General features: G+C 39.5%; 1 protein-coding gene across 1 annotated transcript in view; it reads left to right on the top strand.

Moving 5' to 3' along the window:
• The first annotated feature begins 10590 nt into the window (after nucleotides 1–10590).
• The window catches only part of SMC5 (structural maintenance of chromosomes 5), a 111903-nt gene continuing 109593 nt past the window's right edge, over nucleotides 10591–12900 (top strand). Inside the window, exon 1 of the mRNA XM_060300855.1 lies at nucleotides 10591–10850. Coding sequence (XP_060156838.1) covers nucleotides 10654–10850 — 197 coding nt within the window. The 5' untranslated portion in view covers nucleotides 10591–10653. The remainder of the gene's footprint in view (nucleotides 10851–12900) is intronic.

Below are 12900 nucleotides of genomic sequence, written 5' to 3'. Positions count from 1 at the left end.
CTAAGAAAATAAAGTCTTATTTTCTATGTTTTTTTCATAGAAATGGAGTATTAATTTTTAAATATTTTTACCATATGTGATAACAAAGGATCTTTCATGAATGTCCCAAGGTATAAGTCAGTATTAATTAATGCTGTATTACAAGGCAATGCTACCTTCTTTTTTCCCCCTTTAAACTACTTTTGAAAGTCACTCTGAACACTTGGATAGAAATTGCACTCTTTTTTTGTAAAGCAAGCTTAAAAATGTTTATGTACACATACCCCCAGATTTTTATAATGGGTTAAACAATTTTACTGATTTTTAAAATAAATGTTTTAGTAATATTTTGAGTAATATGAATTCAAGCAGATATACTAGACTACTGCCTTTTATTTACATGTTTAGAAAATTGTATATACATATTTGTATACCCAAACAACTGTTATGAAATTACGATTACCTAATAAAAAATAATTTGAAAATCTCTTCACTAGCAATTAACTTTTTTCAACATTATTTTTCTTTATCAGAATATCTTCACTGTATAACTGCCAATTCTAATTTGAATCTCTCCTCTGCCACACTTAAATGCTTCTTAAGCCTTTTTATGTGTGACATAAGCATTGCAAACATGGATGCAATAATTAATTTTTAAGGAGTGTTTTATTTCACATAATCTCAATTTTCTCCCAAATTTTATCTTATTAGAATGTAAACTCTGTGAAGACAACAACTCTTTCTTGTTTTATTTGCTATTGTAGTTTCAGTACCCAGAAGAATGTCTTGGTATATAGTAGGTACTCAACAAATAAATACTTGAATGAATGAATGAATGAATTTAACCCACCAAACATCCCCCAAAGTGGATCTATTATTATCCCTTTTTATAGATAAGGAAGCCAAGGTGCAGAAAAGTGAAAAAATTACTTAAGATTTTACCACTGTTAAGTGGAGAAATTTAACAGTCAGGTCTCTCTGACCCTAAAGCCCAAACCTCTTAATTGCTTTGTGTGGCCAAAAATCCACTGTGCTCATGGATTTGGGAGGTTTTCCCACTCAAGAATGTCAAAACCCGTAAATTAATCTGTAAAAAGCATTATAGCTCCTCAAATGCCACATTACTTAGAAAACAAAAAATACTCCACTATACAAAATAAACATCCTGAAGTTCATGGGGAAAATAAAATAAACTTTTATAGTAAAGCAAAATTTTGTAACTCAAATCCTTTCTATTTATGATGATTAATTACCTATGGGGGGACATCCCTAAACAGAGTTGAAACACTGGGGAAGGAAGATTTCAAGATGTTGACTAATTCATCAGCATATTAGACATTATAATTTCTTCAAAGCATTATTCCTGTCCAGAGCTTAGTTATATTTGCTGAATAAAGAACTGAAGATTGTGTCAGGACCTAACACAGTATGTAGTGCATAATAAGGGATTTATAATATGTGGTGAAGGAATGAAGTCATTCACCAGACTCCTTGCTTACAGATTACATAAATCCATGGTAATGATCATTGCTAACATTTATTGAATACCTATTATTTTCAGACATCGTTCAAAGACCTTTACATGTATTTGCTCATTTAATCCTACAACAATCCATGAGGTAGAGCTAGTGATATTTCCATTTTGTAAGTAGGAAAACTAAATCTGTCCAAGTTCAGCAGCTAGTGTAGGGCTTGGCTTTGTACCTTGATCTGCTTCACTGTTCTTGAAAAAAAGAAACAACAAGCCCAAAACAGAGTCACTCGTGCTAAGCCCCACATCAGCAAACCAAGACTTAGTAGGTAACCTAACTGCAGTTATAACTTCCCCTAGGACTGTAGTCTTAACAGGTCAGTCTGGAATTTTCTGGTCAGCACCAATGAGGTAATCAGCCACATAGGCCCTTCCCATCCCTCACGGGAAGATGAAGTAATCCACTCTCTCCTTTTGCCTTTCCCCTCCTGTCTATAAAAGGCTTCCACTTTATACAACTCCTTGGAGCTCTTCTCTACTTGCTAGATGGGCTGCTGCCCAATTCATGAATTGTTCAATAAAGCCAATTAGATCTTTACAATCGGCTCGTTTGAATTTTTACTCAACACTGCCAAACCTGTGCTGTAATCCTCACAAGACTGTCTCCTGAACTTCCTAACTCTCCTACCAACTCCATCCCCAATACCAAAGGTTCCAAGTTTCCCTCACTCAAGAGGATTTATTGGCTACCAAAATTGCTCTGAAGGTTGCCAAACCAGAGATACTACTTGGAGCACTAGCTTTGGGAAGTGGAGTGGGGAGCAGGGGTTGGGGGCTAATTATTGACTTAGGGCAAAAAGGCAGGAGGTAACTATTACCAATTGTTGCTGAGAAACAACCTGAAGTTCATAGAAGAGAAGAGAGGAAGTGGAAGGTGAGCAGATGAACTTACCCTCCCTTACTCATGCCCCTTTTGCAGGATTCTCTGATTGGATACTTCTCTTCCTTTTCCAGGTTGCCTTGGCCTTCATTTTAACTGTACTTCACCTGGATGAAAATATGGAAGAACGGTAAGCACAGTATCATTTTCTCAGGTTTAGAAATGCCCCAGGGGAAGGCATACTAGCTAATAAATACTGCTTAACCATTTAAACCCAGGCTTAGCATTTATTCCAATTCTCACCTAAACACATAAGTCCTTCAGATGGAAACTACTTTTTCACACAAATTGCCTTCTCTCCTATAAGTTGCTGTCTGGGTTGGAGATTATGTATAGTAGGGAGCAAAGGAGATGCTACTGGGAAAATAGCGACTCTGATGCAAGGTCTGGCTTAACGTGGAAGAAGAAAATGTTTAGCAAAGATTTGTTGAGAAATTTATGCTCCGGGCATTATACTAAGCATGGAAATTGCATGTTAGTGAGGAAAATAGAGATGTAAACCTGTCAGCACAATCAGAGCGCTAAGTTCGATGAGACCAGATGCCCAGGGAGGGTTTAGGAGGGGCATCTGCCAAGGGAGGGCAGGACAAACCTCCAACTGCAGTCTGGGCAGAGCAGTGAGAACCAGCTCTAACACAGTGTTCTGGGTGCCCAATGTCTTCTGTCACTCTCTGGGGGCTAAGGCATGGGTTCTTTGACTTCTTCTCATGCAAGGGACTTGTTTTCCTGTGTGATTTAGCCAGAACGGGGGCTGGTGGAGGTGGGGGGAGGGTTTTTGTACCGGTCATTCTAATATTGTGGCATTTTCAACGTGGATTACTATAAAGAGGGGAAACATAGTGATTAAGTGCACGGTTTCCAGATTCAGGCTGTCTCAGTTTAAATCCTGGCTTTGCCACTTATAGGCTTTGTGACTGAAAGCAAGTCACACCATCTCTGACTCCTATTACTAATCTGAAAAATGGGGCAAATACTTGTCTCTACTTCTTAAGGGTGCTGTAAAGATTAAATGAAAATAATACATACAAGCCCTTAGTGTCTGACACACAAAAGCCTTTCTAGTTTATATTATAAGGGTTGAGTGAAATTTTTGGATAAATCACAGTTATTTTTATGTATCCTTTCTCTACAAAGGAATTGTGAGTTTATAGTGCCATCTTAAGGATAAAGCAACCATATGATTTTGTCATTTTATCATCTTTTTTTAAAATTATTACTCGCAATACAAGGCTCATTTTAACCAGCACCTGGGCAATGCCCACTTTGCCCTTCCTATTCCAGCCATTGTTAATGTTCTTCTTTGCTGCTTACCTGTATTCATACCCCTTGCAAGATTTATCATGCTAAACCTAAATTCCTGCTTTTATGTCCATCTCCTCAAGAATGGTTGCATATTCAATTATATACCTACTCTGCCTAGCATACTCAACAAATATTGCTGAACTAAATAAACAAATTCTCAATAAAGGCATTTAGTTTAGTACAAATATGTGTGTGGATTCCAAAAATCACGAAGGATATAAAGATTCTCTTTGGTCCATCAAAATTTCATGGTCTGGAAATCCACACACTAAAAATTTAACTTAAAAATATGTCACTGGCCACTTGGGGCACCTGGTAAAAACAAATATAAAGCTTCTTTGGAAGGCCATGCATTCAACCCAGGCTGTACAAGTTTCCCATGTATAAAACTGCATGGAAGGACTCACAATCCAAAAGCACAAAACGTTTAGTGAAACAGTCCACTAGAAGCACAAGTCAGCTGCCAACAAACAGCATAATTAGATACCCAAGACTCATGGCCCCCATCCAGCTGTGCCATCACTCTAACATCTCTGACCCTCTTGTCTCCCTCTTATAAGGACCTTTGTGATTATATTGGGCCTACCTGGATGGTCCATGATGATCACCCCATTTCAAGACCTTTAATTTAATCACATCTGAAAATTCCCTTTTGCCATGGAAGGTAATATATTCACAAATTCCAGAGATTAGGCTGTGGGCATTTGGGGGGAGCCATTATTCTGCCTACCACAATTTTCTTTTGCTATTAGGTCAGCTCTCTTTAAAAGGCCAATTTTGGTTTTTCCTTTTCAACTCCTCTATCTGCTTTATTTTCTTATCTGGCAGGCTAAGACATCCAATATAGTGCTAAATAGAAGCAGTGATAGTATCATCCTTGACTTGTTCCAGAACCTGAGAACATTTCTAAACATTTCATCATTAAATATGAGTTTGCTGAAGGTTTCTGGTGTTGCCTTTTATTGGTTAAATGAAGTTTTCTTCTACTCATAGTTTCCTAGAAATTTTAACCATGAATGTGTGTTGAAAATATTTTTTTCCTGCTTCAATCTTTCTCCTGAAATCTTTCAATATGAAGAATCATATTAATTGATTTGATTGGCTAATATTTAATCACCCTTGAATTCCTGTAATAAACCCAATTAAGTAATGACATTTACTTTTTTGAACATTGCTACATATGTGCAAATATGTTCATGAAAAAGAATGACAGAAAATTTTCTTTAATTTCCTTAGAAATTAGGGGATTTAGACAAGGTTAGACTCATAAGATGAGCTGAATGAAAAATCTTCCTTTTTTTTCTATTCTCTGAAAGAGTGGGTAGGATTAGAGCAGTGGCTCTCAACTGAGGGCAATTTTATCCCTTACAGGACATTTGCCAATGTCTGGAGACATTTTTGGTTATCAAAACTGGGGAGATGTTACTGGCATCTAGTGGGTAGAGGCCAAGGATGCTGCTGACCATCCTGCAATGCACAGGACAGCTGCCTCCTCTCCCGCCAGCAAAGAATTGTACCCAGAATGTCAATGGTCAGTGGTGCTGAGGCTGTGGTTTATTTTCTCATTCTGAAGAAATAATCACTCTCCTCATTTTGTATGTGTAATTTGGTATTTTTTCAGAGAGGGCTTCAAAATTTATATAAGCTTCAGGCCCCATAGAACCTGGACCTGGTGGGAGAAAGAGAGGGCACCATATAGAGGAGGTGTGTGTGTGTGTGTGTGTGTGTGTGTGTGTGTGTGTGTGTGTGTGTGACAGAGAGAGAGAGAGATCATTGAGTCAAAGCCAATGCTAGAGAGAGGGGGAAAAAGAGAGAAATTTTGTTCAGACATAATTTTCAAATAATCACAGTGACTAAGAAATTGGCCACAAGCAACAATTCCAAGAAACTGAAGGAAAATAATTAGTGTGGTATATGGTCTAGCAATTCTAATTTTTGGTATCTATCCTAGAGACATGCTAGTACACATACATAAAGACATGTCTGAGGATGTTCCCTGAAGCAATGTTTGTAAAACTGAAAAACTGGAAGCAATCTACATTTCAAATCAGTAGAGTAATGGATGAAGTGTGATATATTCATACAAAAACTCTACAGCAGTTAAAAGGGAGCCAGATTTATATCTGTCAACATGGATATATCACAGGAATATATTTTTTAAATAAAAAAGCCGTTGCATAACTATTCTTACCACATTTTTATGTTAATACATTTACATATGTATGCATGTACTACATTGTGTGTTTATATAATACATTTTCAAAATGCACTCACACTCAAAATATTATTACATATTTTCTGTAGATAAAATGCACGTAAATATTGAAATGGCCTTAAAAGGCATTACATTACACACTGAACAAGTGTATAAGAGTAGTTAATTCTGAGGGATAAGGAGTACAGCAACATGATTGAAGAAAAAAATGTCAAGTGTATATTAATTTTATCTGTATTGTTCTAATTTTTAAGAGAAGAATGTGTTCAAATGTTTCATATGTAATTTTTTTAAATAGATTAAAAAAAGATAATGAAATCATGCCAAATTGTTCAGGGTTAATTTCTTTTTTTCTTCCAGTTTTATTGAGATATAATTGCCATACAGCACTGTATAAGTTTAAGGTGTATAGCATAATGATCTGACTTACATACATAATGAAATGATGACCACAGAAAGTGTAGTGAACACCCATCATCTCATATAAATACAAAATATAAAAGAAAGAAAAAAAATTTTTTTCCTTGTGATGAGAACTCGACTCACTCTTAAAAACTTTCATATATAACACATGGCAGTGTTAATTATATTTATCATGTTGTACATTACATCCCTACTACTTATTTATCTTATAACCAGAAGTTTGTATCTTTTGATCACCTTCATCCAATTCCCCCTCTCCCCACTCCCTGCCTCTGGTAACCACAAATTTGAATTTTTTTCTCTATGAGTTTATTGTTTTTGAAATATAATTGAACTTAAAACTAACAAGTTATGGGAGAGTTCAGCACCCCAGCTTGTGGACATATTGGGATGAAATGTCACTCTCGGTTCCTGATACCAAAGGACTCACTTATTTTATAATTTATGAAGCTGATTTCAGCAGATTTAGCACCATGCTGACAATTACCAACTTTCTTTCCTTTAGGAAGTAACAGAGTGTTAGGGGAAATGTTTGCTCTCCCCCCAGAGGCTCCCAACCCAGCCTGCGCAAGGAGGACCATCAACTTGAAGTTGAGGGTAAATTCCTTCTGGAGTGGTTTAATATTGTTTTCCCAATTTATATCCTCCAAAGAAATGAAGGCCCGTTTAGCTCTAGGCTTTCTATCATGACACATCACAAAGAACACCTGAAACCTAATATTAATTCCTAATTACTTTTTTAATCTTTCAGTTGGTTTTTGTATCCAATAAATGGAAATTTGAGAAAGAGACAAATCTGTTGAGACATTGATCCAGAATATAAAAATGAGTTATGAAAGAGTGCTTAGAGCAGCAGCTGGTATATGGTAAATGCTGTTAGTATTAGCAATTACTACTAATATGATAGCTATTATTACAACCAATTCTAATACTAATATTGCTACACCAAGAAGAAGCAGATATTTTGATTGTTTGCAACTTTTGTATGATGTTAGAAACAAATTTTTAAAAATTAAGAACTGTAGATATAAGGTATTCTTACCGCTAGCAGAACTTGTTTTATGGGGTTTCAGTTCCCTGTGGGAAGGGTGTTCATTCTCTTCAGAAACCCTCATCCCTGCCTAGATCTTCCCCATCAGTTCCTTAACTAGGTTGATGAGAAAGTGTGTATATATGTGTGTGCGTATGTGCTGGGAGCGGGGAGAGGGGGGAGGGTTGTTCCTGGGAGCCAAGGACTTAGGTTTTAGCATCTGATTTCTTCCCTCCCTTTCAAGCCAGGATGGTTCACTTTTCTACTTTATGAATTTACCAAAAGCAAAAGAAATATTCCCTCTCACTTGGTATATAAACCAGAGGAGAGTATTCCTGTTAACCTGTGAGGGTTCTTGTTAGAACTGGAAGAGAAAACTGTCTCAGTCAGAGATGGCCTCAGCGATGTCCCATTCCAGGCATTGTGCCCCCACCTTCTTGCTATTGCGGCATCATTATCCAAAGCTTGGAGTGAAGCCAAGAAAGAGAACATAGAATATGATATTCTACTGGTGAGGTGAAATATATTTATAATCCTTGACCCTACCCCTGTCTGCCAGGTTTTTGTTTGTGTCAGTTTTAAAGTTTCTGCAGAATTGGAAGGCCATCACTTAAAATGGCCCCTGGTCACTTATTCCTCGGTCAATAAAAAGTTAAATACAGTTGCCTTGCCACATCTATTACCTAGCAAGGATGGCACGATGAATTGAGCTGACGACTGGACTTTAAATCATGGATGTGTAGGATTAACCGTTTTGGCTCACTCATTCATTCATTAGCATCAGATTCTGGTTAATTGATATTCTATTTCCAAAGACCTCCTTCTGCCTCTTTAACACAACCCCTTTCAAGACAGTTTTCACCAGTGGAATTAAAGAAACCATACGTGGCTGGTTAATAAATAAATGTGTATACCTTTGTGGGTGTATGAAATTGTTAATATTAGGAAGCACTGAGCTAGTATAACCTGCCAGTGTCTCTCTGGTTCATGCTAACTTCCAGTCATAGAGTCCAACAAAAGAGGATTATTTAAATCTGTTTGATGGAATACTATATACTACCCTATACTATATAGTTACCTAAAACTGTGTTACAGAAAAATATTTAATGGCATAGAAAGATAATAAGTGAGAAAAAGGGGGTTAAATAACAGTATATATAATTTGTGCAGTATAATCCTTTTTTTTTTTTTTAACAAAAGGGCCATAACATACATATACAAGGAAAAAAGATATCAAAACATACACCAAAATCTTAACAATGATTAGTCTGGGTAAAGGAATTATGAGTAATTTTCCCCTTTGTGTATGTTTTTCTCTGTGTTCCCCAAATTTCGGCATTTAACACAAATTGTGTTTGCGAAACCCAGTAACATTTTCCTTTTCAAAGGATGATGGTAGAGTATGACTGGCTGACTGTCTAGACAAGAACTCATAGTGTGTGTGCATTCATGGGGTCATCACAAGTTCAGGGGCTCTTTCCCAACTTTCAAGTTTATGAGCACAATTTGAGTAGTTCACTAAAGAACTAATGATGATATAAAATGATTAGATATGTTCCTTGCTCTCAACTCTCATTACACCTACATTATTTTTCCATTAGGATAGGTTTCCCTAAATGTAATCATTTCTTCAAAGAATTTGACTCTTCTAAGGCTCTTGAAGCAGGGTACCAAGTCACTTTTCAAAAAATTTGTACTAGTAATGTAGCAAATGACAGGATAGTGCCCTCCTAAACACTATTTTTTAAATTATTTCCTGCCTTTTGAACAGTTATAAAGGTATTCTACTTTATTTTAATTTGTATTAAAATTTTCTAATAACAAGTTCACTTTTTTTAAAAAAACTTATTCTACTTTTCTTTGGTTACAACTTTTAGAGAGCACAGATTTCAGTTGTGTGAGAGGAAGAAGCAGGAGCCTGGGAAAGGAGCATTTGTCCAGGAGTCAGGAATCAGGGTTCTACTGCAATAGCTTCCTCAATGGCCTCCCCACTCCCATGCTTGACCCTGTCGAATCAGCAGAGTGCTCACTTAAAAACTTTAATCAGATCACGTCTCTCTCCTGCTTAAAACCATCCAATGGCTTCCCATTGCTTTTAAAATAAAATGCATGATGGGCAAGGCTCCCCTAAGCAACCTTGCTCACTTCACTGCAACCACGCTGCCTTCCCTTCGTTCCTCATTCCACTGTTTCCCACCTCAGAGTCTCTGTCCTTGCCTGGAATGCTCCTTTCTCATTTCCACACCTGGCTCGTGTTCCTTCAGGGTTTAGCTTAAATATCACTTCCTCTGACAGGCCTTTCCTGACTCTCCATCACATTCATTCTGTTTTTTCTTCCTGGGACCTATCACCGCCTGAAATTATCCTGATCATATGTAGGTTATCTTGTTCTGTTCCTGTCTCACACACCAGAACGTAAGCTCTGAGACATGCAGCATTGACTGGATCCCTTAGTACCACAGCCCAGCCTCTCGTAGATTAGACATTATTAGTTGAGTGAGCGAAGACCTATGTAGACCTCAGGGAACCTCATCTTTAGTAAGGGAGTTAACTAGATAAATGTGAGTAGGTTTAAGTGGAAGCACCCGCTCAATGACGCCAGCGGGGATTTCTAGAAACCTCAGGCGAGGAAGTCTTAATAGAGAATTAGGGAGCGAGGGGGTGGAGAGTCAATGAGGAGAACCTTTGCGGTGTAGTCGTTCCATCTGTTGGAGAGCGCAGGAGACCCTAGCGCGATGTTTTAGGGGAGAAGCAAGCATAGAGCCATTTGAAAAAGTCTTTTTTTTCTTTTGTGGTTTTTTTTTTTTTTGGACACGGAGACCTGACTGAAAGCAAAGTAAGAAGACTCGCCGGACTCCAAACCGGCGAGTCCCGGCGCACTTGGGACCCCGGCCCACCCAGGTACCACCGCAAACGCCGCCCTCCGTTCCCTCCCGGATCTGTTTCCTCGGAGCGCTGAAAAGTCTTTCAAAATACTAAATGCAACTGACATCTTTTTCTGAGTTAAAAACAAACAAAACCTCTGAAAATACAGAGCAGAAAATCCCGTATCCGCTTTCCGCGAGTTCCCAAACCCCGCCGCTCTATTCTCGCCGGCTCAGGTTAGGCCCTGCACAGGGCGGTGGGAGGGGCGGGGTATGCCCGCTGACGCTACGGGCCTGGACTGCGCAGGCGCGGGGCGGGCTCGCGGGGGAGTCGCGCGCCGCTCACTTCGCGCGGGAGTGGGGCGCTGGAGCGTCGGAGCTGCGGGTCTGTGGGAACGGAAGCCACGGCCAGGAAGAGAGGCAGCCAGGATGGCGACTCCGAGCAGGAAAACGTCCACCCCAAGTCCCCTGGCCCCCAAGAGAGCTTTCCCGAGAGATCCCTCGTCGGAAGTCCCGAACAAGAAAAAGAGTTCGGCCCCACCGGCGGCGCTGCCGCCACTGCCGCTGCAGTCGTCCGGGCCTTTCGTTGAAGGCTCTATCGTCCGCATCGCTATGGAGAACTTCCTGTGAGTGGCCGGAGGCCGTGCCGCGGCGGGGGAGGCGAGCGGGCCCGCACACTGGGGGCGCGGGCTGAGTGCGTGCGGGGCCGGGTGGGTGGATGTGTGCCTGGCTTGTGCGTCTGACAGTAAATTCTTGCCGGGATTGCCGTGAGGATATTTACTTGTGGGCCGTGGAGATCGACGTGTGTGTTGATGCGGTAGTCGTGTGTGTAGTGTGTTACGGTTTTTAAATTCTTAATGCCAACGTTGCTTGAAGGCGTCATATGGCGGGCCTTGGAAGTAGTAGGAATTAGATCTCCGCCCGCTGGGAGTAACGGCCTAGAAAGGTAGGACATAATCTGTAATTCACAAAACTATGCGTTCTGGGAACTTAGAGGCTGCAACAGTTAAATCAGAGTGGCAATGATGCTGCGGCAGATACGTGAGGACTAGGCAGTTGCCAGGTGTACAAAGATGGTGAAGGTTGTTCTGGATGGAGGTTGAAATGTACAGGAACACTGAGCCTTACTTTCAGTTGTTGCGCCTCCCAACAGACCCTTGACTCCTTTAAATCTGGCTTTCTTCCCTGGTTCCTTTCTTACCCTTCAGACAACTAACCATAATACTCACTTTAGAATTGAGTAAGCATGTTCTAACACAAATACCGTGTATCCGTTTAGCACCTTGGAGTTCGTTTGATCAAGGCCTTTTTTTTTTTTCTTTTTTTTTAAGCTTTCACAGAGCGGTGTAGGGAAAACAGAATTGCAGTAACAATAGGATCATTTTTTTTCCCAAGCATCTATCATGTGCCAGGTATAGAAGTAGGTGCTTTATTTACACAGTGCCCTCATTCATTCCTCATAACAACTCTTTATATCACCTCCATTGATAAGCTTAGAGAGGTTAATTTGCCGACGTTTACACAGCTAATAAGTAGGTGAATTGCTGTTTGAATCCAAATCAGGAAAGATAAATATAATTAAATGAAGTACCTACCATAATAATGTATATGCGTCATGATGCCGTGCGGGCACAAAGGATGAAATGATTAATTTCGTCCACAGTTGTGAGAAGGGCTTTGTACTGAGGGTTATGAAAGTCTTAAGGGAAGAGCAAGGAACTGCCTGAAACAGTTTGCTATATTGGGGAGATTTCCAATATTTTAGTATGGCTAGAACATAGGATGTGAGCTAGTATGTGGACAGAGTAGATACTGAAGATGTAGACAGATGTTGAGGGTCTGTGTTTCCTTTGCTGAGGAATTCCAACTTTATCCTGTAGGCAGCCAGGATGCATTTTAAGCAGGGCATGACATATGATTTATATTACTTTGGAAGCAGTGTGAAGGATGATTTAGAAAGGGTGCAAGATTGTAGGCAAGAAGGCTTTTACAATATGAAGGCAGAGATGATTAGGGTTTGAACCTAGCAGTGGGAAGTAGGATCAGAAAGAAGAGATTTGACAGGATTTGGCTGCAGATTAATTGTGAGGCATGAGAGTAAGGGAGGAATGGAGCATTTTTCTCAAGTCTCTGCCTTGGCAAGTTGGTCATATATAGTGCTATGCAGAAGGAGCAATTGGGGAGGATAATAATAAATGCCTTTTGGATCCTGTGAATTGAAGTTTCCTGTGGGGCATCTTAAAGATCTTTTATAGTCAGTAGTTTTAAGGGTTTGGAGCTTACAGGAAAATGTGAGAGGTGAGAGACTTGAGAATCATGCATATAGGTGATTGTTGAAATTGCAGAAATGGTTGAGATTGCCCAAAAGGGAATATAAATAGGAATAGAAGGCTGAGTACGGTGTCCTGGAGGAATGACAACATTTAAAGGCGAGCAGAAGAACTCACAGACTAAGAAAGAACTGTTCAGGAAAGTAAGAGGAGAACCGTGGGAGAGTATTATCAAAGAAGCCAAGGAAAAAGAGCGCTTCAAAAATATCATCTGCTACATTGAAGTCAGATAACAGGACAGAAAAGAACTTGCTGCATTTAGCAGTTAGGAAATCTTTGACACTTTGAAGTAGTGGAAGCAGAAAACTTTGCAGTCATTGAAGAATGAATGAGTGTGAGGAAGTAA

Source organism: Globicephala melas, chromosome 6 (genome assembly GCF_963455315.2).
Source record: "Globicephala melas chromosome 6, mGloMel1.2, whole genome shotgun sequence".
Classification (NCBI taxonomy): domain Eukaryota; kingdom Metazoa; phylum Chordata; class Mammalia; order Artiodactyla; family Delphinidae; genus Globicephala; species Globicephala melas.
Note: the sequence above shows the minus strand (reverse complement) of the source record. Positions and strands in the feature narration are given on the sequence as shown.